The 23,540-nt window shown below is 44.3% G+C and overlaps 1 protein-coding gene across 1 annotated transcript in view; it reads left to right on the plus strand.

The window, feature by feature from the left end:
- Positions 1-23,540, plus strand: part of ADIPOR2 (adiponectin receptor 2) — a 92,568-nt gene that overhangs the window by 63,296 nt on the left and 5,732 nt on the right. Inside the window, exons 3-5 of the mRNA XM_019515535.1 lie at positions 19,538-19,657; positions 21,100-21,271; positions 23,166-23,352. Coding sequence (XP_019371080.1) covers positions 19,538-19,657; positions 21,100-21,271; positions 23,166-23,352 — 479 coding nt within the window. The remainder of the gene's footprint in view (positions 1-19,537; positions 19,658-21,099; positions 21,272-23,165; positions 23,353-23,540) is intronic.

The raw sequence follows: 23,540 nt of genomic DNA on the forward strand, positions 1-23,540 counted from the left end.
GAGGATAGGTTTAGGTTAGATATTAGGAAGAACTACTTCACTGTAAGGGTGGCCAGAGCCTGGAATAGGCTTCCCAGAGAGGTGGTGCTCTCACCTTCCCTGGAAATCTTCAAGAGGAGACTGGATAGGCACCTGGCTGGGGTCTTATGACCCCTGCCACCCCCAGTGCTCCTTCCTGCCCATGGCAGGGGGTCGGACTAGATGATCTGTCTAGGTCCCTTCCAACTCATTGATTCTATGGATCTTCTCCACTGAAGGAGAAAAACCCAGGAAACCGTGGTTCTTCCCTTTCAGGCTGGCAGAGTACCAGCTTGCTAGGGACAGTGGGTTGCAGTAGGCAGGGAGTGCCACATGCATGTAGCAGCTGGGCAGGGTGGTGGAGCTCCCTCCAGGTAAGTCCTGTGGAGGCAGGGCTGGGGTGGGCACAGGTCAGCAGGGGGCACAAGGGGGACATGAGAAACAGCAGGTGGGGGCACAGCCCCCCCACCCAGTTTCTGCTCTCAGTGGGGTACAGGGTTGCAGCTGGGCGGAACCAGCTGCAGGCAGGAGCCATATCCGTGGCCCAGTAGGACCTGGCATGGGAGGGAGTTCTGTACTACTGCCACGGGTGCCAAGGTGAGGCACTCCTTGCTTGCCCAGCAGCAACTAACTGGGAGGTACAGCTCTATACCACTGTGCCTCACCATGATGGTGCAGTGCTCCCTCTCCTGCTCTGGGTCCCACCTGCTGGGCTGAGGGTGCAGCTCCTGCCCCGGAGCTGGTCCAGCCCAGCTATAGCCCTACACCTTGCTCTGGGTGCAGAAATCTGGGGGACCATGTGTTGCTTGTGCCTCCCTGCCCTCCTTCGTGTCACCCTGGGGAGCTGGGGTTAGGGGGCTGTGGGTTGGGAGTGAGGGGCAGCAGCTGTGTCAGGGGGCTGTGGGTTGGGAGTGAAGGACAACGGCAGGGTCGGGGCAGGACACCAGCATATCAGAGCTACTCAGTGCCACAAAGTAGTAGGGGGGCAGACAGCCACAGCTGGACCCCTGTCCTAGTGAGCAAAGGGAGCAGGTACAGCTCGGATTTTCCGTGATAAAAAACAAAACAAAACACAATCGGATAGAGGAAGTGCTCAGCATTCTCCAAGGGTTACCCTCTATTTGTAATGTGTGGGGGAGCAGCTGGTGGTTTTGGGGTGGATTGGTAAAGTATCTTGATTTTTTTTTCCTGAAGTTGATAGTCAGTCCAAGCATTACATGTGCTTCACAGACACAAGAAAGAGTGACCTGGAGCTCTGTGTTGTGTGCCCACTCAATTGAAATCCATCAGCATATTCAAGATCAGCAATGGAGGTGTTGGTTATCTTGAATTTGGAACATGAAGAGTTGATGTTAAAGAGTTTTCTGTCCTTGTGATACTGGCTGCTGACTCCAGATGGAAGTATATAAGTAATGAGATATGGAATAGCTGTGATATATATGGACAAGTGTGGGGCAATCGCACATCCTTGCTTGACTCCAGTTCTAATGGGCAAGGAGGCTGTTTCTGAGCCATTGCTAACAACATTTACTGTCATATTGTCGTGAAGAAGTCTGATGATGGTAGCAAATTTCGGCAGGCATCCACATCTCATTAGGATCTTCCACAGGGCCTCTCTGATTGAATCAAAAGTGTTAATCAGGTCAGTGATGGCCATGTAAAATCTCACTGTTGCTTGTGGCACTTTTTTTTCTTGCAGCTGTTTAACAACAAAGAAACGTATCTGTTGTACCACTGAGTTGTCTGTAACCACACTAGGACTTGGACAGAATCTCCTTAGTGAGGAAAGTGAGTCTATTAAGGAGAAAGCAGCTATGGAGAGGAGTACAATACCACAATAATTTGCTGCAGTCCTATTTATCTCCTCTCTTAAATATGGTAATGATGCTGGCATGTCATAAATTCATGTTTCCAGATTTTTCCATAATGATGATGCATAGCTGGAGAGAGAGTTTTGTTTGTTTCTTTGTGCTTTTTGTCTTTTCCCACCTTGTTTTGTAAATTTCAGCTGGTATTCAGTAGCTTTCGAGGCCTCTTCATAAGTTGGTGGATTGCAAGTTAGCCCTTTATGGGCTGCTGTGGAATGGCTTTTATGGTATTGTCTTTGACACTGGAATCAAGGTAGAAGGAGCACTTTAAAGAGCGCTTGAACCAAGCATTAATGATACAGGTGTCTTTTTAAAGAGTGTTGTTCCATCCTTGTACCTCAGAGGGACAGCATCTTGTATGTTTGGCCCATAGATAGCTTCAGCTTTGCTGAAGAAACTACACGTGGTGTGGCTCTCAGCAGACTTCTGAATCTTTTTGCTTTGTCCTCCCACCACTTGTTCTCTCACTCTCAAATTTCCTCTGAGTCTTGGCTTTAATGTGGTGATAAGTGTCTTGCTTCTTTTTGTAGCTGATGTCATTCAAGCTTTGAAATTTCATTGACAGGAAAAGGGGAGCCCGAATTTCTCTCATTGAACTAGTGCTGATGTTTCTTTGTGGAGAAATGCAAATAATCTATAGGTTTCTGTCTCATGTATGCCTTCCTTGGGGCTCTCCCAGCAATACACGGTGTCAAGAAGATCAAGGAGATCAGCGAGTGTCTCGCTGACGGTAGTGCTGGACATGGTTACTTTTGGTGGGGTCTTTAAGGTGTTCGATATTGAACCTCTTCCTTGGTTGTTTCTTTTGTTTGCTTTTCTGGGGCAATGCACATGGACATGACAGAGCATCAGTTGATGATCCGTTCAGCAGTCATCTGTGCTGGTCATAGCTCTCGTGATACAGATGATGTGATGTAGTCAATTAGGTGCCAGTATTTCGAGTAGGGGTGCATCCATGATGTCTTCCACTTCGTTGCTTTGGCAGAAGGGGGGAATTTGTGGTGATGAAGCCACATTTCAAACACTTGCTTAGGGGAGGAATTCCATTTGAATTGATATTCCTCACCTGTTCCTTTCCCAGGTGTTTCTTTCCATAACTCAGAGTCCCTGCTCACTCAAGCTTTGAAATTGCCAAGAAGAATTGTTTTATTTTCTCTGGGGACTGATGACGGGACTTGGTCTACTTGAAAATACAATTAATTTGTTCTGTCATCTGCATCAAGGGTTGGAGCATATGCGCTAGTGGCTGTTCCATGTTTTCTGTTGGTGAGTTGGCGGAGGATTGTGACAGGCTCACTAATGCTAACCGGACATTCTGGCATCTGAGTAACATTCTTGGTCTTGATAGCAAAGCCAGTGCCATGGATGTGTATCTTTTGGCTTTTCCTTTCCAAAAAACCCCCGATGTAGCCACTCCCATACCCTTGTAAGCTGCTCCTGTCTTGTGCACCTGGTCTCACTAAATGCAGCAATGTCAGTAGCAAATTATGTAAGTTCCCTAGTCCCAAGTGCTGTCCTTTTGATTCAGTCAGCACAGTTAGGGTTGTCCATCAGAGTGCAGACTTGGAAACTTTGTTACTTACTGAATATATGTGGTATAAATCAAGCCACTGGATGTGGTTTTTCCTTTTAGGTGAAATGAGATGGACTATGTTTAGGGGGCCTTTCTGTAGCCCCCTTCCCATTTGGGGTGAGCAGAGTGTATCCTACATAGGTCTGCTCAGTCATAATTTTCGGCTGCAGAATTGCACACCTGTCTCAGTTCCAAGTACAAAATGGTCATTATACAATCATTACCTACGTGCAGGTCCATGACTAGGGACTTCTGGTAGTCTCTAGCACCTGCCAGTCACCAACTGCTGTAGGACTTGCTGTTGAAGGAAGACATCTGCACATGTTGTCTTGGTGTGGGAATGGTCTTGTGCAACAGCAACTGCACAGTACTTTGCAGGAAGGAAATCTTTAAGCCAATGGCAAGGAAAACCTAGATAAGCTGAGGTTTCTATTTCACTGCAGCCTTGATCTACCTTTGTAGTTATTGTGAAATAGTCTGTCTTGAAATACTATTTCTCCATCCACCTACTCCACCATTGCAGTTTTATTTTTGTTTTTGGATCGTTTTTAGTTTAGAAATCAGACTTATACCAGTCATACTTTCTTCCTTAAAGCCTACCCTTGCCATCATGTGCCTATAAATTGCTGTTAATTGGCATTAGGCAAACAGGAAGCTGAAGAGGCCTCTTGTAAACATGCAAGTTGCCCTGGTTTAACTTTTTTTTTGTTATTTTTAAACCAGCACAAAGTGAGGGAGCATGACGCTGCTATGGGGATTCCTGTCTCCACTGCATGCACCTAGAGCTTGGAGCCCTGCTGTCTCCGTTCTGGCACCTTCCTACACTTACAGTGCCCAGTGCTGATGCCTGGCCACCCATCCTTAGTTATGCTTTTGCTATTCTTGTCTGAAGAAAAGGTGACTTGATTTGCTTTCTCAGAGTTTTGGAATTTCTGAGAAATTCGTCTGAAACAAAGGAAAAATCAGTGTAAAATGCTAAGATGTAATAAGAAGACTGTAAACAGGCTTGAAAAAAGAATTCTTATATCTTTTATCTCCCTCCTACTCCCCACAAAGTAGGCACTCTTGTATAAAGACATTGTTCTGTTTCTTTTTGTCACCAATTCATCTAACAGCTTGTTGGCTACTGAAATATATTTGTATTTAATCACCATGCCAAAACTTGAGGCAGTTTCTTGACATGGGCAGAATGAATTATCCAGCTTTTTTCTGAGAGGAGTCAGTTCTGTAACTCTCAAATTTGTTCTTTTTTCAGTTTTGCCCACCTTGCTGAACATTAAAAATTCTCCTTGCTCTGACTAGGAATAGTCCAGGAATCTTTTGGAAGCAATAGGAATATAACTATGGTGTAAATATAGGTGATTTGTAGCACCTTGGACCCTTGGCCTTTAGATGGCTATCTTCCTTTTTCAAACTTTATCATGGATTGATTCAATTTTTTTGGTTTGAAGCCTCACTACTTGCAAGTTGTGATTGCTGGTTGGCACTATACCTCCATGGTGCTGTTCCTCTGGTTGGTGCACATTTCTTGGCAGATTGCTGCAAGGCTAGCAGAAGAAAAATAGTTCATGATCTCTTTCTGACAAGTGTATTTGAAGCTAAAACACTTGGCACTTACATTCCCAGTGATGCTACATTACAGCTGTTCTGATTTGAGCAGCACACCTACTGGGTTGGGGCTAGCAGTCCTTTTTAGTATATGTGTTTCATAAGAATGGCTTGTTTGAAAGGTACAATCTGGTTGTAAAATTTAATAGCTAAATTGGGGCTGATTCAGCAACGAGCTGATTTACTGCACCACAGGCAAGCCTTTCACTTAGCTGAGTGCTGGAGAGTTCTCTTCAAAAATGCTTTCCTCTTTCAGTTCCAAAGAAATAACCTGTCCTGTTGTTCCCTTCCCCCAGCATCCTGAGCTTTCAAAACCTGAAAAAGGAAAGAGAGCTTAATGGAAGTGCTGGGAATGGGAGGCTTGAGGGGAAGGAGCTTGTAGATGGCATCTTTATCACCAACAGCTTTCCTTTTATTCTCTAAACTCATAGCTGGAAAAAAGACTTTTTAGTAATGTGTTCGCATTGCCCTTTCTCCTTAATTGCTTGATTACAGATGGAAGAGGCTTAGCCCTTGCTTACCCATAGCTTTTTATTTATATGGCTCAATGAAGGTGTTTTAAGCAAAAACTATTTACTGCTTCCTGGGGTCTGTCCCTGGATACACATTTGCCTACCTCAGCAAACTTCACTGGACAAGCAGATTAACTTGAAACTACCTTTTTAACTTCCCAAGCCATTAGCTTGTTACTCCCTCCTGTGTCCAAGTTGCTGCCAGATCATATCATGTCAATTATCTATTTTATTTATTTATTTTTAAGCTTAGTCTCCCTCCTTTATAGGAAAAATGCTTGCTGTTGCCAAGGCTATGTCTCACTTTCAGTATTGTATTTTTCTCTAATGTGGTGCTGCAAAAGCCTTCCTCCCCGCCCCCCAGCTTTTGGATCTTGGTGCTTCTTTTGAAGCTGTCTACTAGTTTCCACTCATTCTTGGCTTCAATTTATCCTTCCTAAACTACTGCTCCTGGTTTCTTTCTTGATTCCTTTTACTCAGAGTAACCTTTATTTTTACACATGTGCTTTTTTGTGGGTTTTTTGAGATGGGGCAAGAGGCACGTGTGGGAAAGAGAGAATGTTCCCCGCGCTGCACTTTTGCAGTGCGGGGAGTAAATTAGATCCCTGAATATCCAGGGGGCAAAGAACAGCGGAGCAAGGCAACGGTCCCAGACCATGCCCAGAGCCAGCAAGGAGTCAGTCCTCCTCAAGAGATGCTCTAGTTTCGGCCAGAGCATCTCCTTGCTCCTGCTGCCCCTGGTGCTGTCCATGGTAAGTAGGGGAATGGGGGGGGGAGGGGGGAGAATTTGAGGGGCAGCAGGAGGATGTGGTGGGGTTTGGGGAGTGGTGGGAGGGATGTCCCTAGGGCTGTGGGGGGTGAGGACCTGGCCCAGACCTGTGCAGCTCGTTAGTTGGCTTTGCACCGGAACAGATCGCACAGCTCCGGGAGGTGCGCACAGGAGCCGTGCCTCCTGGAGCCGTGTGACCGGCTCCAGTGCAAAGCTGGACTAGCGAGCCACATGGGGCTGGCTCAGGTACCACCACATGCCACCTCCCCACAAGCACAGTGGGGGCAGAGGCAGGACCCAGTGGGGAGCGTGGGGACCCCGTTGTGAGCCAGGCAGGGTCCTGCCGGCCCTGTGGCCCCTCTGCTGCCTGGCTGGGCTGGGCCCATGGTGGCAGGACCAGGCACGGCATGTGCGTGCCGCGCTCAGCCAGGTCCTGCTGCCCTTGGGGCCCCTCTGCCGCCTGGGCAGGCAATTGCCATGGCGGCAGGACCTAGCGCAGTGCACAGGGACTGCGCACCACGCCCAGCTGGGTCCTGCCGGCCCTAGGGGTCAAAAAAAAAAAAAACCCACAAAAAAACATGGAGCAATGCATTCTTGGCTAGTACATGCTGCTGCAAAGTGGAGCTGGCTGCCCAGACCCAGGCTTCGTGCAGCAGAATTGCTGTGGCTGCAGCACTGGGAGGCCCCCGGGACCCCAGGTAAGGCTGCTAGGGCCAGCATGGTGCCAGCTTCCCCTACCCCACCTGGGGTAACTTGTCGCATGTCAAAGTATGTGTGCCACAGATGTTCCCCAGGAACAAGAAGCAGCGGCGCAAGGTGTGCTGCCACTACATGTCCCTGGGGAACCAAACGTCCACACACTTCTGGACGCGTTCATAGTGAGAAAGTTCTTCCTATGTCTAACCTAAATTTCCTCTGCTGCAGTTTGATGCCATTGCTCCTGGTTTTGTCTTCTGAGGCCACAGAGAATAGTCTATCCCAGTGATTCTCAACTGGAGTGCTGTGGCAGCTTGGGGTGCCATGGCATCCAGTCCCTGTGTGAGGACATAAATGCTCTCCTCCTCCTGTTTGGCTTCCTGTACCTGCCCCAGCTACTCCAGCAGTGCTTGCAGCTACTTTTCTGGAAACTGTTACCTCTGGTGTTACCTTCCCCTGCCCTTCCCTGCCTCAGGCAGCCCCCGTGCCAGCCCTACACCACGCTCCCAGCAGCACGCTCTGCTGTGAGTCAGTGGATGCACAGAGTTGTGCTTTTCAGCCTGACTTCTCCTCCACTCCTTCCATGCTTCCAGGGCTGTAAGGTGGTATTGTTTGGGGCAGTCAGTGTGTGTGTGTGTGTGTGTGTGTTTGTGCAGGGGCAGCCTCACCAGTGGGGGTTGCCCTTGACCCCTGAGATACAAACTAGGGGCCGGGAGGGCAGACAATGGAGAGAGCAGGGCACGGCAGAGTGAAGTTGTGTCCCTGCCTTAAGTGGTACCAGTAGTTTTCACCTTTTTTTTTTAGCCTCAAGGTCCCTATCTTCTTTCTGAATTTAGATCTAGCTCAGTGATTTCCCCAGCTCCCCCCATTAGTTTTGAAGTATGTATTGTTTTGCCTTTTCCTCCTCAGTAGAACTGTGCCTGTTAATCGGGCTTGTCTGTCTCTACCTTCTAAGTCTCATTTGATATCAAACTCATTTCGAAATTTCTTTTGAAAACCATTCCCTTTCCTTAGCCTATGTCCATGTATGCTGGCCACTCCTACTCTAATAAAAATAGGTTGTGGAACCCTAGGACGTGGTGGTACAGTCCGACTTAATTTTTAAAAGGTTTTGGATCTAGAGAACCATTAAATTCAGGAAATGCAGAAATTTATGCTGTTAAAGCTAGAAGTACTACTCCTTAAATCGCCATATGCTGCTCTTGATATAGTAGTCATGCCTAATCCTGGCAGTCAAATACATTGGTCCTCTTTTTAATATTAAACATCCTGATGTTTGTTTGTTTGTTTGTTTTAAAGCAACCTTGACTTCAGCATTAAACTGTTTTCTTACCATAGTGCCAGCTGCAGAAGTCTCGGGCATCTGGCTTCACAAACACACATCTATAAAATACAATATTAAAATGCCACTTTTGTAAAATATGGCTGTACTCTTAATACATGTGATACTAAAATTGACCAGGGAAGAACCTGCCTAACATGTTTATAAATAATTCCAATAAAGCATTTATGCGTATACACACCAAGGGCTTGTTCAGCTTTTGTAATAGTGGCACAAACAAATATTAAAACCTTGTGTCACTGTTGTAACCTTACATGGCTTCTTATACCTGAACCTATTCATTCAGGTCATGTGTACAGTCCTGAACCTTTTTAGAGGAGCTGTTTATCTTTCTTAATGATAGCAGATAAAGTTCAGCATTAATTTTGTTGTTGTTTGTTTTTGCTTTTGTAGAGTTGTCGGTGTATCTTAATGTTAAGTAGTGCTAAAGGTTCATGACTGTGATGGGAGCTGGACTGGACAAATTGAATTTGGTCTAATAAAAGATATCAGATTTACCCAAAGAACCTTGTGTGCCTATGTCCTTAGACCAGCACAGTTGCAACCTACACCTCTAATCTTTTTCTTGTGAAAGTTACCTTCCCTCTTTCGGGTGGGTGGGTGAAGGATCTGTTATCATTAGGTGTTTCCCTCTTCCACATCATGTTGGAATGCATGGCTTCCATGACAGCATGTTTTTCTCCCTTTAGTGTTTGTGTATCTGGATTGTCCTTTGTTCCTCTTCTGTACTTCAGGCAGCGATATCTCCCAAAGAAATGCCTCTTACTGTGGCTTTGTCGAACTGACACAATCAAATGCATGTGACTCTTTATAACCTGATGAATGGGCTTTTTATACAGCCCTGAAAACCTGTGCTTGACTCTTTCCTTTTCTACTTTAATCCTTCAGTGACAGGAGGTAAACAAAAGAACCATTTTCTTCACATTTATTCTAGCCATCACAATCTTTTGTACTATTGAATGATGTTTTCTTTCTTGTGGTTGAGTTGCGCTCTGCATTTGCAAATGTGTGGCATGAAAGTGCCTATGAAATGGAGGAGTATTGCTCTCAAGGATTTGATGTCCTGTGTTGGTGAGGGGAATTCGGAGCACTTGACCACTTTTTGTAAGTGGATGGAAGATTTGCCAGATGTGCAGCTAGACTGCTTCTAAAGGAGGAGGAGTGCTCCGATTCCATGATGCAACTTGTTTGTCTTCTGAAAAATGTAGTAGTGTCAGTATCTTGGTGCAAGAGTCTCTTTGGGGCTTAAAGCACAAAGGGTTTGGATAGGGAAGGAAAAAGGAATCTAAATCCTAAAAACAGTTTTTGTTTTTTTGTTTTGTTTTGTTTTTTGTTGTTTTTTTTGACTAGCTTGAAGGTAAGGAAAAGTTTTAGGTAAGACCTCCATAAAAATTTCTGCTGGAGGTTCTCAATGCAAGTAACCTTACATTTCATAAACAGCTTTTCCACATGTGTGCATTACAGCAAAACTTAAGACTTAGAATCTCTCATTCCTGCTCAGAGCCTGCAGGAGCCAGGATTTTGTTTGTGAGTTTTCACTCTGTTCAAACAAACTTAATTTCCAGTCCTACCCTTCACCCTAGCTTTCCAGGATGTCTAGCTGTTAACATTTTTTTTGTTTGTTTGTTTAAATCTCACCTGATTTGCTGCCTCCCTCCTTTCTTTGGTTTAATCGTGAAGTGTTTGGGACATTAGGCTTTATTATTTTAAAAAATATGTTTTACAGTGCTTGGCTCAATGGGGCATTAGGTCCTTCCATAATATAAGAGAGTTTTAATCTATGATGATTGCAGGTTTACATCCCAAATCTTTTGAGGCAGCTGGCACACCTTTGAAGTGGAAAGGAAATAGCCTGTGAGCTTGCATGCAGTTCCAAAACTTGAGACCATGTGCTGAAGAGGAAGAAAAATAAGTGAACTTCTTAATCTTGACTAGGCAGCATCCCATCCAGATAACCAGTAACCTGCCAGAATTGTGTGTTATTCTTATCTATTGCTCTAAAGGAGGAATAAAAGATTGGTACTTAGTAAGGAAAGTTTTGAAGTGGTATAGCTGCTTATGGTATAGGCAGGTAAAACTCAGCCTTGGCTGCTCTTTTTCATTTGTTTGTTTTTGTTTTTCCTTGTTTGTTTGTTTTCCTTGTGGGGTTATTTATTTATTTATTTTAAATCTGGAAGCTACTTTACTGTTGGCATGGTGCTTTGTTCGGGGTCGTCAGCTGGTTTTGTAACTATCCTATTCTGTGCTTGGGAGGTGGGGATAGTTGTTTATCACTGGTTGATTCAGATGTTTGTCTGTGCAAAAGTATATTCCAAAGCCATGTGCCTCTTTATTCTCCTGGGGATTGTACCTGTCTCCAGGAGAACATACTGGGTGAAGTGACTTGAGGCAGTATTTCCAACCTGGTGATGCTAGGAGGAACAAGATGTGGCACTTGTGGGCTGTTCGCATTTTCCCTAAACAAACTTTTTAAGATTGCTTAGTTTAGACTATTACTGAACCCTAACATGATGGGATGAGCCAGCTTTCTTTGCAAGTCCAGTGCTAACCAGCCTGCCTTTTCATGGTGTTGCTTTGGGGATTAGCAAATTGACAAAAGCAGTGGAAAAGGGTGTGAGAGACTCTTCAATAGCAGGTGCAATTTTCACAGACTTTTTGGTGTGGAATACATGTGCTAGGGATCTCCTGTCCCTGTCGGTATTTAACATGGGCAAACAGATCAGTAGCTCATCATGCATGTGCAACAAACAAAACCCTCTTTCAGCTGAAGTCATGAGGGGGATGGTTCTAATAAAGGGATGTTGACACATTCGCTAAGGCCAAAATCCAACTGACCCTGCAACTGAGTGTCCTAAACAAGTGCTCGAATGTTGGTGCTTATTTCTTTAATTAGTGCCAAGAAGCAATTGCCCACAACCAGTTTCACAAAACTGCTTCAGAGTTTATATGGGGCGGGGGGTGTAAGAAGTGACATACTGATATTCCTGGGGCTGTAAGCATTCAGTACATGCTGGCCAGCAGCCAAGCTGAAAGGGATTTTGGCGTGGCACTAACAAAAATCTATTTTTCTTTTGGGTCTCGTGACAGCTCTTTATTGCAGCACAACCCCAGCACTGGAACATGCATAAAACTGGCTCATTTTGGGGTTGGAGCTTGTCTACATTTGAAACGTTGTTTAGTTGAACAAAAGGTATAAACTTAAAGTGCAGTAGCTACTTCAGAACAGCACCCTGTGTAGCTAAATCCTGAAGGAAACTTCTTGGAGGAGTTGTTGTTGCTGCATGGAAAAAATACTGTTTATTTATCCCAAAGTACATAAGCTGAAGAACCCCTGAGAAATGTGTAATAAGCTTTAAAAAGGGAACTTGGATTATACTACTTGCCATCACTTGCCTCATTCCCTGAAAGGCCAGCTGGTAAGAGGTATTGCCCGCATGGGACTTGCTAGAGTCACTCAAAAGAATCTTGGAAAAATAAGGCTGGGAGGGATCTCAGGAGGTCATCTAGGTCAACTACCCCCTGCTCAAGGCAGAACTATTGCTGTCCAAACCATCTCATCCAAGTGTTTCTCTAATTTGCTCTTAAGTTTCAAGAGTAGAGAAACCACAGCCTTTCCTGTTCTTAACTGTTCTTAGACTGAATATTAGGAAATGCTTACTATAAGTGACAGTTTAAGACTCTGACTGCTTGTCCTGTGCCCTGCAGACACAGAACAATTGAAGAATGGTTATAAAGAGAAAGGTAATCACGTATTTTAAAGATGATAAAATTTCCTCTTTGAGCCTTTCTTCTCCAGACTAAATGATCCCAGTTCTTCCAATTTTTTTAAATGTATGGTTCCTAGACCTTTCATTTTTGTTACTCTGCTGGATTCTTGCCAGTTCATCTGTATCAGTGGTTCTCTACCTTTCTGGACTCAACACCCCTCCATAACTTGTGTGAATTGAGTGGCACTCAATTTCAAAAAACTAATTTACATATTACAGTGCTTACCTCCTTGCAGAGGTGTAGGCAGTAGAGGTCTGGGATTGGCCAAGCAGGGACAAGCCTGAGACCTGCATTTATTTGGCACCCTGGTCTACATCCTTGTTATGTACAGTGCCCAAAATGGGACACCCACCCTTGTGGGTAACACTCCTGTTAATATAACCCAGTGCACGATTGACTTATTTTGTAATACGAGCACACTAACTTTTTCAACTTGCAGTCCATTATAACCCTTGGGTCACTTTCTTCTGTGATGTAGTCTAGGCAGTCATTCCTCAGTTTGTATTTTTGCGTTTGATTGGTCTCTCTGAAGTGCAAGACTAACTTTGGAACATTTTTCAGTTTATCAAACAAAATTCATGTAGGACAAGTTCAATCAAGGTCAACCCTAACTCTGTCCTCCAAAATGTCTACAACTCTGCCCAAAGTTACCTACAAATTTGCTAACTATACGGTAGTCATGAGTGGCACTTGTATTTGAGCAATAAGCCAAGAACATAACATAGTCTTGCAGATAAGGCCACAGTTGGTAACAGAAGGAAACATGATTCTAGTGATTCTTACACTGAAGTAAAGATCTAATCATCCTGGATAATACAAGTCTACAAAAGTCATTGTTGCTTAGCTGCATACTTGTGAAATCCAAGCAAATGAATGGAAGGAGACAGCATCCTGAATTCGTATGTTTCAAATAACTCAGCTGTTGGTTCCAAAATCAGATCTCTTTTAATACCATATTAGATGCCAGCTCTTCAGAATTGTGTGTCTGTACACTGTGAGCTGCAAAGTATTGGTTGCAACAAAAACCTTGTTAAACAGCAGCAAGACCTTGTCAAACAGACATGATAATACCATTTTTTTTAAAAGTGTCTAAAGGCTAATTGGCCTCTCCAGTTGTCCACAGCAATGCTAGGTATTTTTGGTTGAATGTCCTATAAGTGTACTGATGATTGTTCCAGGTTTAGGGTTTAGATGAGCATTTATAGAACTAGATGTTCACCATAACCTATCTAGGTCAGCACTGATTCTCCAGCTTCACCAATCCCTGCCCCCAAATCTAAGTGTTTGAACATGTATGCAGAAGCTAATAACATGTTAGTCTTGCCCTAGTACATTTAAAGGAACAATTTCACTCTTTTGCTGTATCCTCTAGCATCTGCAGTTGGTCTTTGACATGCAGGTAGAACTAATTCTCACATTTTAACACTTGCCTACTCTGAAATTTGTTCTGTGCTTGTTGGGTCTTCACAGTCATGGGAGAAGTGGAAAAATCCTAGAAAAGTTGTAGAGCTGGAAGGGACCTCAGGAGGTCATCTATTCTAATCTCCTGCTCAAGGCAGGATCATCCATGTCTAAAACATGGTAGTCAAGTGTCCGCCTAAGCTGCTCTTGAAAGTTTTCAAGGATGGAGAGTCTACCACTTCTTCTCTGGGTAGCCTGTTCTGACACGTAATCACCCTTTTAGTGAGAGAGTTCTTCTTGATAACCAACCTAAATTACACCTGTTACAATTTCAGACCACAGTTCCTAGTCATGTCCACTCTTGCTTTAGAGAAAAGGCCATCTCCATTCTCTGTAATTGTCTTAGGTATTTGAAGACTTACCGAGTCCCTCCCTCAGTCGTCTTTGATGGAATAGTCCTATTTCTTTAAGTCTTTCTTCATAAATTGGGTTTCCCAGGCCTCTAATTGTTTTTGTTGCTTTGCACTGGACTGTCACCTGCTCTTCTTGAGGCGTTATACCAAAAACTGGACATTGTACTCTAGGTGAGGCATCATCAGTGCCAAATAGAGTAGAAAGATCACTTTCCTGGATTTGAAAAATGATGTTTCTGTTGATTACAATCCAGTGTTATGGGAAGGTACTAGCTTCCCCACTGCAGAGCTAAGTTGGGGTCCTGATGTCAACAACAGAGTTGAGCAGGCAGCAATATACTCTCTAGCTCTGTACATCAGGGGATAATATTTCACATGGACCTTGGCCGTTATCAATTTAGTGTTTCCTGGCAACATGCGATAGAAGTGCACAATTCTTTTTGCTCCTTAGCATATTTGTGGGCTCTCTGTAGTCAGTCTACTGAACAAAAGTGTGAATTAAATTAAATGGAAAGGCAGAAATTTAGCTTGTTTGTGTGGCATCTAATGATGCCTTGTCTCCACAGGCTTGTTTTGTCAATTCTTGCTATCTGTACCGTAAGAAACTTGACACTACTTTATTGACTGTTATTGTGCAGAATATTGTAGTGAGAAGTAAGTCCAGGTCTTGAAGAAATATGCACTTACATGTATGGGGGGGAGGAAACTTTTATATTTAGGTTTATTACCTGAGGGAGTTAAAATTTGTCGGTACAAAAAAAAGTCTGAAAATTGGCTAAATATTTATATTGTAAATTTGAAATGAAGTTGGATATGATGCATCATATTCACTCAAATAGAAGACGACCCCCCAATAATTAGATTCTATGCCTGGAAAATTATAGCAAATTTATAAATTTTTCCATATATAGAACCTAATTATTGGCGGTTTGCTTTGAGTTTGTTTCTATATAGCAGGGAGAACAAATCTGTGGGGGAGGTAGGGCCTTTGCTCTCTGCTTCCCCTCAACGTTTTCCCTTGACAGCACCTTCCTCATCTCCTTACTGTCAAACCCTGCTCTTTCTGAGCACATGAAAATGAGGAGCAAACTTGAAAACAATAACCTTGAAATTAAACATGGCTGTAGCAATTTGCATATAGTACCTATGTACTTGGTTTATCCAGAATTGATGCATGTTCCCTTTTTTGAAACTGCTGCAAGTTTTAATACAGGTATGTCATAAACACACTTTTGAGCAGCAGTTTGACACCTACTCATGTAGGAGCACTCAGTTTGTGCTACATGTGCTCTTTACTGTGGAGTTGACAAATTAGCTCTGCAGTAAAGTGTCACTGTCTACACATGCGCCCCTATTAAGGTGCAGTAAATTAATTAACTCCATTGTAGGATAGTACTGTCTAGGACAAGTACTATCCTATGGCAGAGTTCAGTGCATCAAAGTGCATGTGTAGGTGATGACTGAGGCTGGTTGGGGAGTGAGGATGCTACAGTGCAGGGGTTGCCAGCAGCTGGCCCCACACTGGAATACCCTCATACCTCAGCCAGCCCTTCTGCAGCATGCTGAGCCAGGGCAGTACAGCTCTGGGTTGGCAGCTGACTCGCCCCCCCGGGTCTTCTGCCAGTTGGGGGCAGCTTCACCCCAGCTCAACATGCTGTGGTCCCAGATACCAGTGCAGCTCCTGGGAACAGTAAACTCTGGCACAGACTGCACCATAGTTTATTGCTATGTGCTAATTGCATGTCTAGATATTAGTTCAAAGCCAAAGTCTTCTGATTTACTGCACAGTTCTTTGGACTGGGCCTCACCAGAGTCCACAGCGTTTCAAGCCACAGCTCAGTACTGCTCAGTGTGTGTGTTCCAGATACCAGCACAAAGGAGCCATGAGCTAATTGGCGCCTCCTCCAGGACTGGAACTGGGTGTTCTTGTCACAAGTCCAGGGATGCTCCAAAAATGAATCTGCAGATGAGGCACAGGGCAACCTGGTCTGGCTTCATCTCTTGGAGGGTGGGGCCCCACTAATCATGTGCATCAGGCTGAGAGAAGGGGCAATAGAGGTTCTGCATGAGCTGTACACAATGTTGTCTCACCTTGACTTGAAATAGAGATGGCAGTGAGGGGGACTGTGCTTAATGGGCACTTCTTATGTCTTATTCAGATGGGCTACACTAATCTATTCTTGTGGTAGCTTGTTTGCCTAATGTGGGCCACGTGTTTTGCAGTCATGCTCAGTCTTGGCTGCATTTAATCAACTTCATAGTTGGTTTCCATCGATGAGCACATGCTGCTTTTGGCAGCAGCTTAATGATAGACAATGTTTTTAGTGAGATGTCCTTGTATGCAATTATAAGATGAGGGGCTTTTTTCCCCCTATGCCAGTTGCGGGGGTGGAGAGGGGAAGGAGGGACAGGAACCTCATCTTGTATTCAAGTATATACTTCCTATTCCAGCAGTAGATATGGAAAAGTGAAGGCAATTAACATGGTGTTTAAATGCACTAAATTGTTTAATGCAGTGGGGGGCAAACCTTGTTGGCAGGTGTATCACAAATTAGCCCCACACCCTCCCTGTGTGCCACTCTGATCTGCTGCTTCTGCCCAATCTGCTGTTTCCTGCCCTAACTGTTGCTGTGCTGCCTGTCCTCTCCCCTATCTAATGCATGCTCCTCACAGGCTGCCCTTGCTATTTGTGACACATGCTGCAAATGACCCACCACTGTTTTAATAGATGGCTTTCAAAATGTAATTGGCAGAGAGATCCTCAAATGTGAGGGTGTATCAAATACTGTCCTCCAGGGACTGATTCTCAGTCTGAAGGTAATTTTATTAATGATCTGGAAGAAAATACAGGATCATTGCAGGTGAAACTTATGCAGAGATGGGAATTGTCAATGAAAAAACACCAGCTCTTTTATACAGAATGATTTTTAGGTCCTGTTGTAAACTGGGTACAATTAAGCAACTTCTCAATACAGCCAAATGTGAGGGATTTCACAGGATTGAGGACTGTATTCTAGAGAAAAGTAATTGAATTAAGTTAGGGTAGACAGCCAAAAGAAGAGGGTCCCTCAGTGCAGTACTGTAGCTATAACATCTGCTGTACTCCCTGTATAAGCAAGTAGGAGTATGGAATTAATATACTGCTTCATACAGCTTTGGGCGAAGACTTGTTGGTACGTGGCCTGTCATGAGCTGAAAACTTGTAGAGTTCAGAAAACAGTCTAGAGCTGGAAAATGCTGGACGAATGGGGCTTATGGAGTTTTTTCAATTAGTCTTATCAATGATGTTTAAAAGGCAACAACATGATATAGAATAACAGGCTGTGCTCCGATCGGCTCCACCGGCCCCATGGAGCGCAGCGCCGGCTCTGCCTGCCTTCCACCACCGGGCTGCACTCTGTGGGGCTGGTGGAGCAGATCATAGTGCAACACCAGCTCTGTCTGCCTCCCACCTCTGAGCTGCGCTCCCATTGGCTCCGCCAGTCCCATGAAGCGCAGCCGGGAGATGGACAGAGCCGGCACTGCACTCTGCCTCCCGCTGCCAGACTGAGCTCCGTGGGGCTGGCAGAGCTGATTGGAGTGCAGTCTGGCAGCGAGAGATGGGCAGAGACAGGGCTGCACTCTGCCTCCTGCTGCTGGGCTGAGCTCTATGGAGCCTGGTGCTGGGCACAGGCTGCGCCTAGTGCCAGTGCCAGTCCCAGGTGGCAGCGGCAGCCTCCTGTCATCCAGCGCAGATCCAGGAGCCACCCCCCCCGGGGGAGTCTGGCATAGCCCCACAGCCCTCCCAGGGATGCGGGTCCCTGGATCTGTGCTCAGATGACAGGAGTCTGCTGCTACTACCTGGGGCCAGTGGCAGTATCTGTCTTCCCCAGTGTTGGGTGCAGGCTGTGCCCAGTGCAGGTCCCAGGCAGTAGCCTCCTGTCATCTGGTGCAGATCCAGGGTCCCACACCCCTGGGAGGAGTCCGGCACAGCCCTGAAATCCTCCCAGGGGTGCGGGCTCCCAGATCTGCATGCCGGATGACAGGAGGCTGCCACTACCAGGAAATTTTGCTTTCAAGACTTGGAGGTGCAGTTTCTGAGAAACCTTTTCACCTATCTACTTGAAACTTGGCAGGCTTCATGCCCCCAGAAGGGGCTATCATTTCTGCAATTTACATCTGAATCAGGCAACAAATAACAACGTTTTAGGCATTTTCATGATTCCACATTATAGCCTATGGGCAAAAGGAGTTGAAGCAGCGAAACAGTTTTGACAAACCGGAACGGGACAGTTTCAGAACTAAATGAAACAACAAACTGAAACACTGTCCCTTCAAAATGGCAAAATGGACACTGAAACAAAACAGTGTTTCTTGCAGCCCTGCTGTTCATTACTTCAAGACACAAAATCAAAATTGGATATCAGTAATGCAGTCACAGATCATTAGTCTTGGGGCAAGAAATCTCTGTAGCTTTCTTCATAATGCCTGAAGGACACACAAGGTTTAGCTTTCTTTTGCTTTACCTCCTACTAAGCAATGAGTGGTGTGAGGGTTATTTTTTTGTTTTTTGTTTTTTCTTTTTTTTTCCTTTCTGTCTCTAGACTGTTACCTTGGAAGTAGAGTCCCTGATGGTACAGAGGATTTGTAATAAGCAAACCAGACTCTTAATGACCCGTATCATTATTTTCTGAAATTGGAAAGCCAAAATGTATCTAATCTGCTGTCTCTCTATAATCTCTTCCTAATTATAATGTGACAGAATATTGCTATTGTTGATGCTTTTCTCCTTTTTATGACTGAGAGTACATAGAAGGATATTTTTTACTAATTGAAAGTTCAGACTCCTTGTTTTTCTGCTTGCACTTACTCGTACCCATGGCCTCTGGGGATCCGGTGTTTCCTGTGATTAATATTTGAATCTTGCCAAGAGCACTGTCAGATGGTTTGGTTCCTTGCCTTAATGGACCCCTATTTTCTTCAATACTCGGACTCGTGTCCAGATTCAGGAAGGCCAAGGTTCTTACTGGAGCATCTTGGAGTTCAGCAGATGTGAACAAGCCAACACACTTTTATAGAACAGTCTAGCGGTCATAATTTGCAACTAAACAGTAGAGTGAAAACTAAGTTTACCTAACCTGTACTGATGTCTGAAACACAGAAGACTTGAAACTTCACGTGGAGGTTGACTGCAGCTCATGTTGGTTTATCCTGGGCTACCAGAATTCCAAACTTCGTGTGGCATGAAGATAGGGACCTAGAGGGACTGAAACATAGGGTAGGGGACTGGGCTACATAGCTTGATATCTTGTTTTGTGCTTCTAGTGAAATGTACAAACTTGTACAATAGCACTGTTTTTCCAGACTCTTGTGCTTGCTTCCTTCACCCTGGGGAACACCTAAAAAAAAAAAAAAGAATCCAAGTCTGTTTCAAAGATGGGACTTGCATACAATTATTTCTTGTCTCAAACTCCTTGACTTCTCCTCTATGTGGTACAGTAGAATGTCTCGGTTTCTAGCTTGTGTGATGAGCAAAATACGCTGCCTTTCACTGTCTGTTTCTATATGACTTTTTTTTTTCTTCTTTTAGAGCTGTGAGGATTTCAGTTGCAATGACGAACCACCTCAGGAAGATGAAGGGTTCATGGGCATGTCCCCTCTTTTACAAGCCCACCATGCCATGGAGAAAATGGAGGAGTTTGTGTGCAAGGTAAGAGGTATAAAAAAAGCTGTTTAAATCTATTGTCAGAGTGAAGCTAAGAGCCATGTATCTTAAGTAACTGCATCAATAGTAAGTGGGGCACAGCAGGTGCACAAAGTTGATAACCAAAGGTCACTCTGATAGCAGCTAATGTGGTGGTTGTGGATCACCTTCTGCCATAAATAAACACATTGTTAAGCATGGGACAATAGGGATGACATGCTAAAATGAGAGGCTAAAGCTGATGGCATGACTGGGGAGCCTCCCTTTTGGGGAACATCTGTGAGTACACACAGAGTAATAGCACTCTGCATCCAGTGTTTCCAGTTCACGGCACTTTCATTTACAAGGTCAGTTTTTTCCAGGCTTCTTTGGAAGCAAACATTTGCAAGTCTATAGTGCCATTTGTCTCCATAGAAGGATAGGGTTAGTCTGCTACCTAAATAGAAGAGTAGTTATGTTATGTAAATAGCACTGGCCTAGACTCACTTCTCTTAAAGCTGTAGGGCCCAGTCTGTGTTGGCCTGATGGACAACCTGGATTTGGGGTTGAGGAGAGCTGCCCCTGATAAACCGAACAACTGTGTTTATAACAAATCATAACAGACCTGTTTTTAACAATCCCAAGAAAAACGCATCCCATCCACCCCCACTGTGATGATGCAGCAAGTTTGCTAACACAAGTATACTAAACACCCTATTTTAATTAACTTTTTCTCCCAGTCCCGTGGCAGTTTGATATAATGAGGCTGTACTGGTGGGTGGGTGTTGCTGTTGATTCCACAAATTCCTGTTTGTCACTGTTTGACTCAGGATTGCATATCCCTCCCTACACACCTTCAAAAACCTGTCTGAAAATTTCTTTTGTGCTTTCTCTAGAATGAGATTGTCACAGAATCATGCGGATTCAGTGAGCAGCGGAGCAGAACAGCAAAAATTTAAATAAAAAGCATCTTTTAGGGTTCTTGCCTGAGCTGGCTAAGTGTAAGAATTGTCGTCTTTTCAAAGGAAAATGACAGTAGAGCCAGGCTTTTAACATTTCTACTCTCACTGTTAAGATGGAAATGTGAATCCAACAGTTTAAAATTTTTCAAAATTACACGATTCTCTTAGTTCCGACAAGCTTCTCTGCCTCATCCTCCCCAGCCAGGCAGGCAGATCCAAGGAATGTGGCATCTGTAGATGGAGCTTCCCACAAAACCCCAATACCTGGCAGGGCTGGCAATAAAACCAACTTTAAGATACGCATCTTGTTCTGTGCTATGCTGAAGTGTAGCTGAAGAGCAGCTACAAGTACAGTTGTTTTCCTTGGGGACCTTCTGCCTGAGTAGGTGCACCTGCAGGAGAGACTACAACAGGGTTGGAAATGGCCAGTTGGCTTCCTGCTTGGGCTGGCAATTCTGGAAAGAGATCACATTACTTGACATTCTGTCTACAATCTCTAACTTACAGGTGTGGGAGGGCCGATGGCGAGTCATCCCCCATGATGTTCTGCCTGACTGGCTAAAAGACAATGACTATTTGTTGCATGGACATAGACCACCAATGCCCTCCTTCCGAGCTTGCTTTAAGAGTATCTTCAGAATACACACAGAGACGGGGAACATCTGGACACATCTCCTAGGTATTTCCATCATGCTATGAAGTCTGTAGTTACTGATCTTTTTTATTCTGCCTATTGTAAGGGTTGGGGGACTTTACTTGCAGATGAGTTTAGACAGGATTATCTTTCCAGTGGTGACATGCTGGATAGGGTTGAAGGCATCATTTGTTAAAAATCTTTCACCAGAGTTTAGGGAAGACAGAGGTTGGGTTTTTTTCCTTCCTTTTTCCCTTTTCTGATGCTGCAAACTCACCAATGATAGATACCACCTCACCTGTCCCTGGGGCCCATAAACTTCTGGAAAGTATATTTCTTGCCTTGGGAATTCCCCAACATTTAATAAACTCCAAACTTTCAAAAAACTTATTGGGGGAAGGATGTCCTATGCTCCCTTCTCCTGCCCCATTTTTCTCATTATACTAATAAAAACCTTTGCAATACTCTTACTGTGTGTGGAGAATTTGGGAACAGAGCATGAATATTTTGAGCATATGCACTTTTGTCTGACAAATGTAGTTGCCTTCCTGTTTGGTTGTAGTTTAACTAATGTTTCTTTTAGTGACAGAACAAGGTTTACCTACTTGGTTTACCTGCTTTCCTCAGTATGCACTGTATATCAGAGTAAAGAAACATTTTATTTGAGTGTTAAAGTAGTAGCACTTCAGTATCTTTCAAAGAGAAGTGGATGCAGTTGTCAAACCTGCTAGTGCCATTCTGCATTTTGCTGGGAAGATGCACAACTCTGTCTTCCTCCCTTGGAAATTGTTGATGTTTCTACAAGACTTTTCCATTCCCTGTCAAACTGGGAGTGAGTATCTGGCTAGAAAATCAAACTTCAGGCTCCCACATATCAGTACAAAAAATGTCCATTTGCTTCACTCAGATTTCATGCAGGTACTGCTCTTTTCCCTGCTAGAAACATTTGAAATATGACACTTGCAAAAAGGCAACTTTCCAAGTATCTTTGGGCTGAGTACCCTCCTCCTATCCCCTAGGGCTCCATTATCATGCTGTGGGTAGAAGTTTACTGACCACAAATTTAATCTTTAAATTGGCATTGCAGTGACCATATTCCACCAAACCTCCAGCCAAGCTTTGGAGGACAAAACCAGCATTACGCTCCTCCAGCTGATGAGTGCACAGCTGTATTCTTTGGCAAACCATTTAACCTTCAGAATGTACCACAGCAGCAAATTTTGCAGGATTACTGATCTGTGGAACTAAGTGGGCTGAGCTTGCTTGCAGCAGCTCATAAAAGGTCCTGGATGTACCTGAAACACTAGAAACGACAGTGTTTTCACTTCCAGCTCAAGCTGCTTTCCATTTGCCTGGACACTGGCAGCTACGCAAATAGGAAAGCTTATTTTTTCAGGGTCTTAAAGGTTAGGGTGGGAGCCTGATCTTTTAAGACTGGGCTATGAAGAAGCCTATCGGTTAGTCCTCCTGGGTTAGGGAGATAATAGTTCTGGGTGATGGTGGGTTTTTTCAAATGAATGTCAGTCTGGGGAATGTGGGAGAATGTTCTAAGAGGGCCAGAATATCTGCCTTCCAAACTCTTCTGTGGGGGTGGAGGAAGCAGTGGACGGTATTTCACCTGACACCAAGGCTATCTTACCATTAAATTATCAGTTGCAAAACAGACTTACTATGCTACTGATAGGTATTGAACCATATCCCAGACACCTCTTAAAACAAATGAAAATAGGGTGTATTTGTAAAGGGTATACAGGCACACATCTGTAATGTGTAAGTGGTAGTCAGATACATGGCTGGATCAGAGTTGGTGGAAATGTGGTATTATGATGGGCTTTTTCTTTGACATTTTCCCCCCATTTCTTTCAACCTAGCTCCATAAAATACAGCTTTCAAAGTGCATGTGTCTGTTCATTTTTTTTTTTTTTTTTCCCTACCTCAGGTTGCGTGTTCTTCCTCTGCCTGGGGATCTTCTACATGTTTCGACCAAACATGTCCTTTGTAGCACCTGTGCAAGAGAAAGTGGTTGTAGGATTGTTCTTCTTGGGAGCCATCCTCTGCCTTTCTTTCTCATGGCTCTTCCACACAGTTTACTGCCATTCAGAAGGTGTATCCCGGCTCTTCTCCAAGTAAGTATTATAGATGTAGGTTAGGCAGAAAACAGTTGGGTTGAAACATATGACTGGGATTTGAGCTGTGCTATAGGAGCTGCATTTCTAGCAGAGACACTTTTAGTGTTAGTGAGGTTGTGTGCAGTTTCCTCCGCCCCAACATTCCCTAAGAGTACCAAAAGTATCGAAACCAGGTTTTTCAGCCT

This window comes from Gavialis gangeticus, unplaced genomic scaffold (assembly GCF_001723915.1).
Source record: "Gavialis gangeticus isolate Ggan-Ray unplaced genomic scaffold, GavGan_comp1, whole genome shotgun sequence".
Taxonomy (NCBI): domain Eukaryota; kingdom Metazoa; phylum Chordata; order Crocodylia; family Gavialidae; genus Gavialis; species Gavialis gangeticus.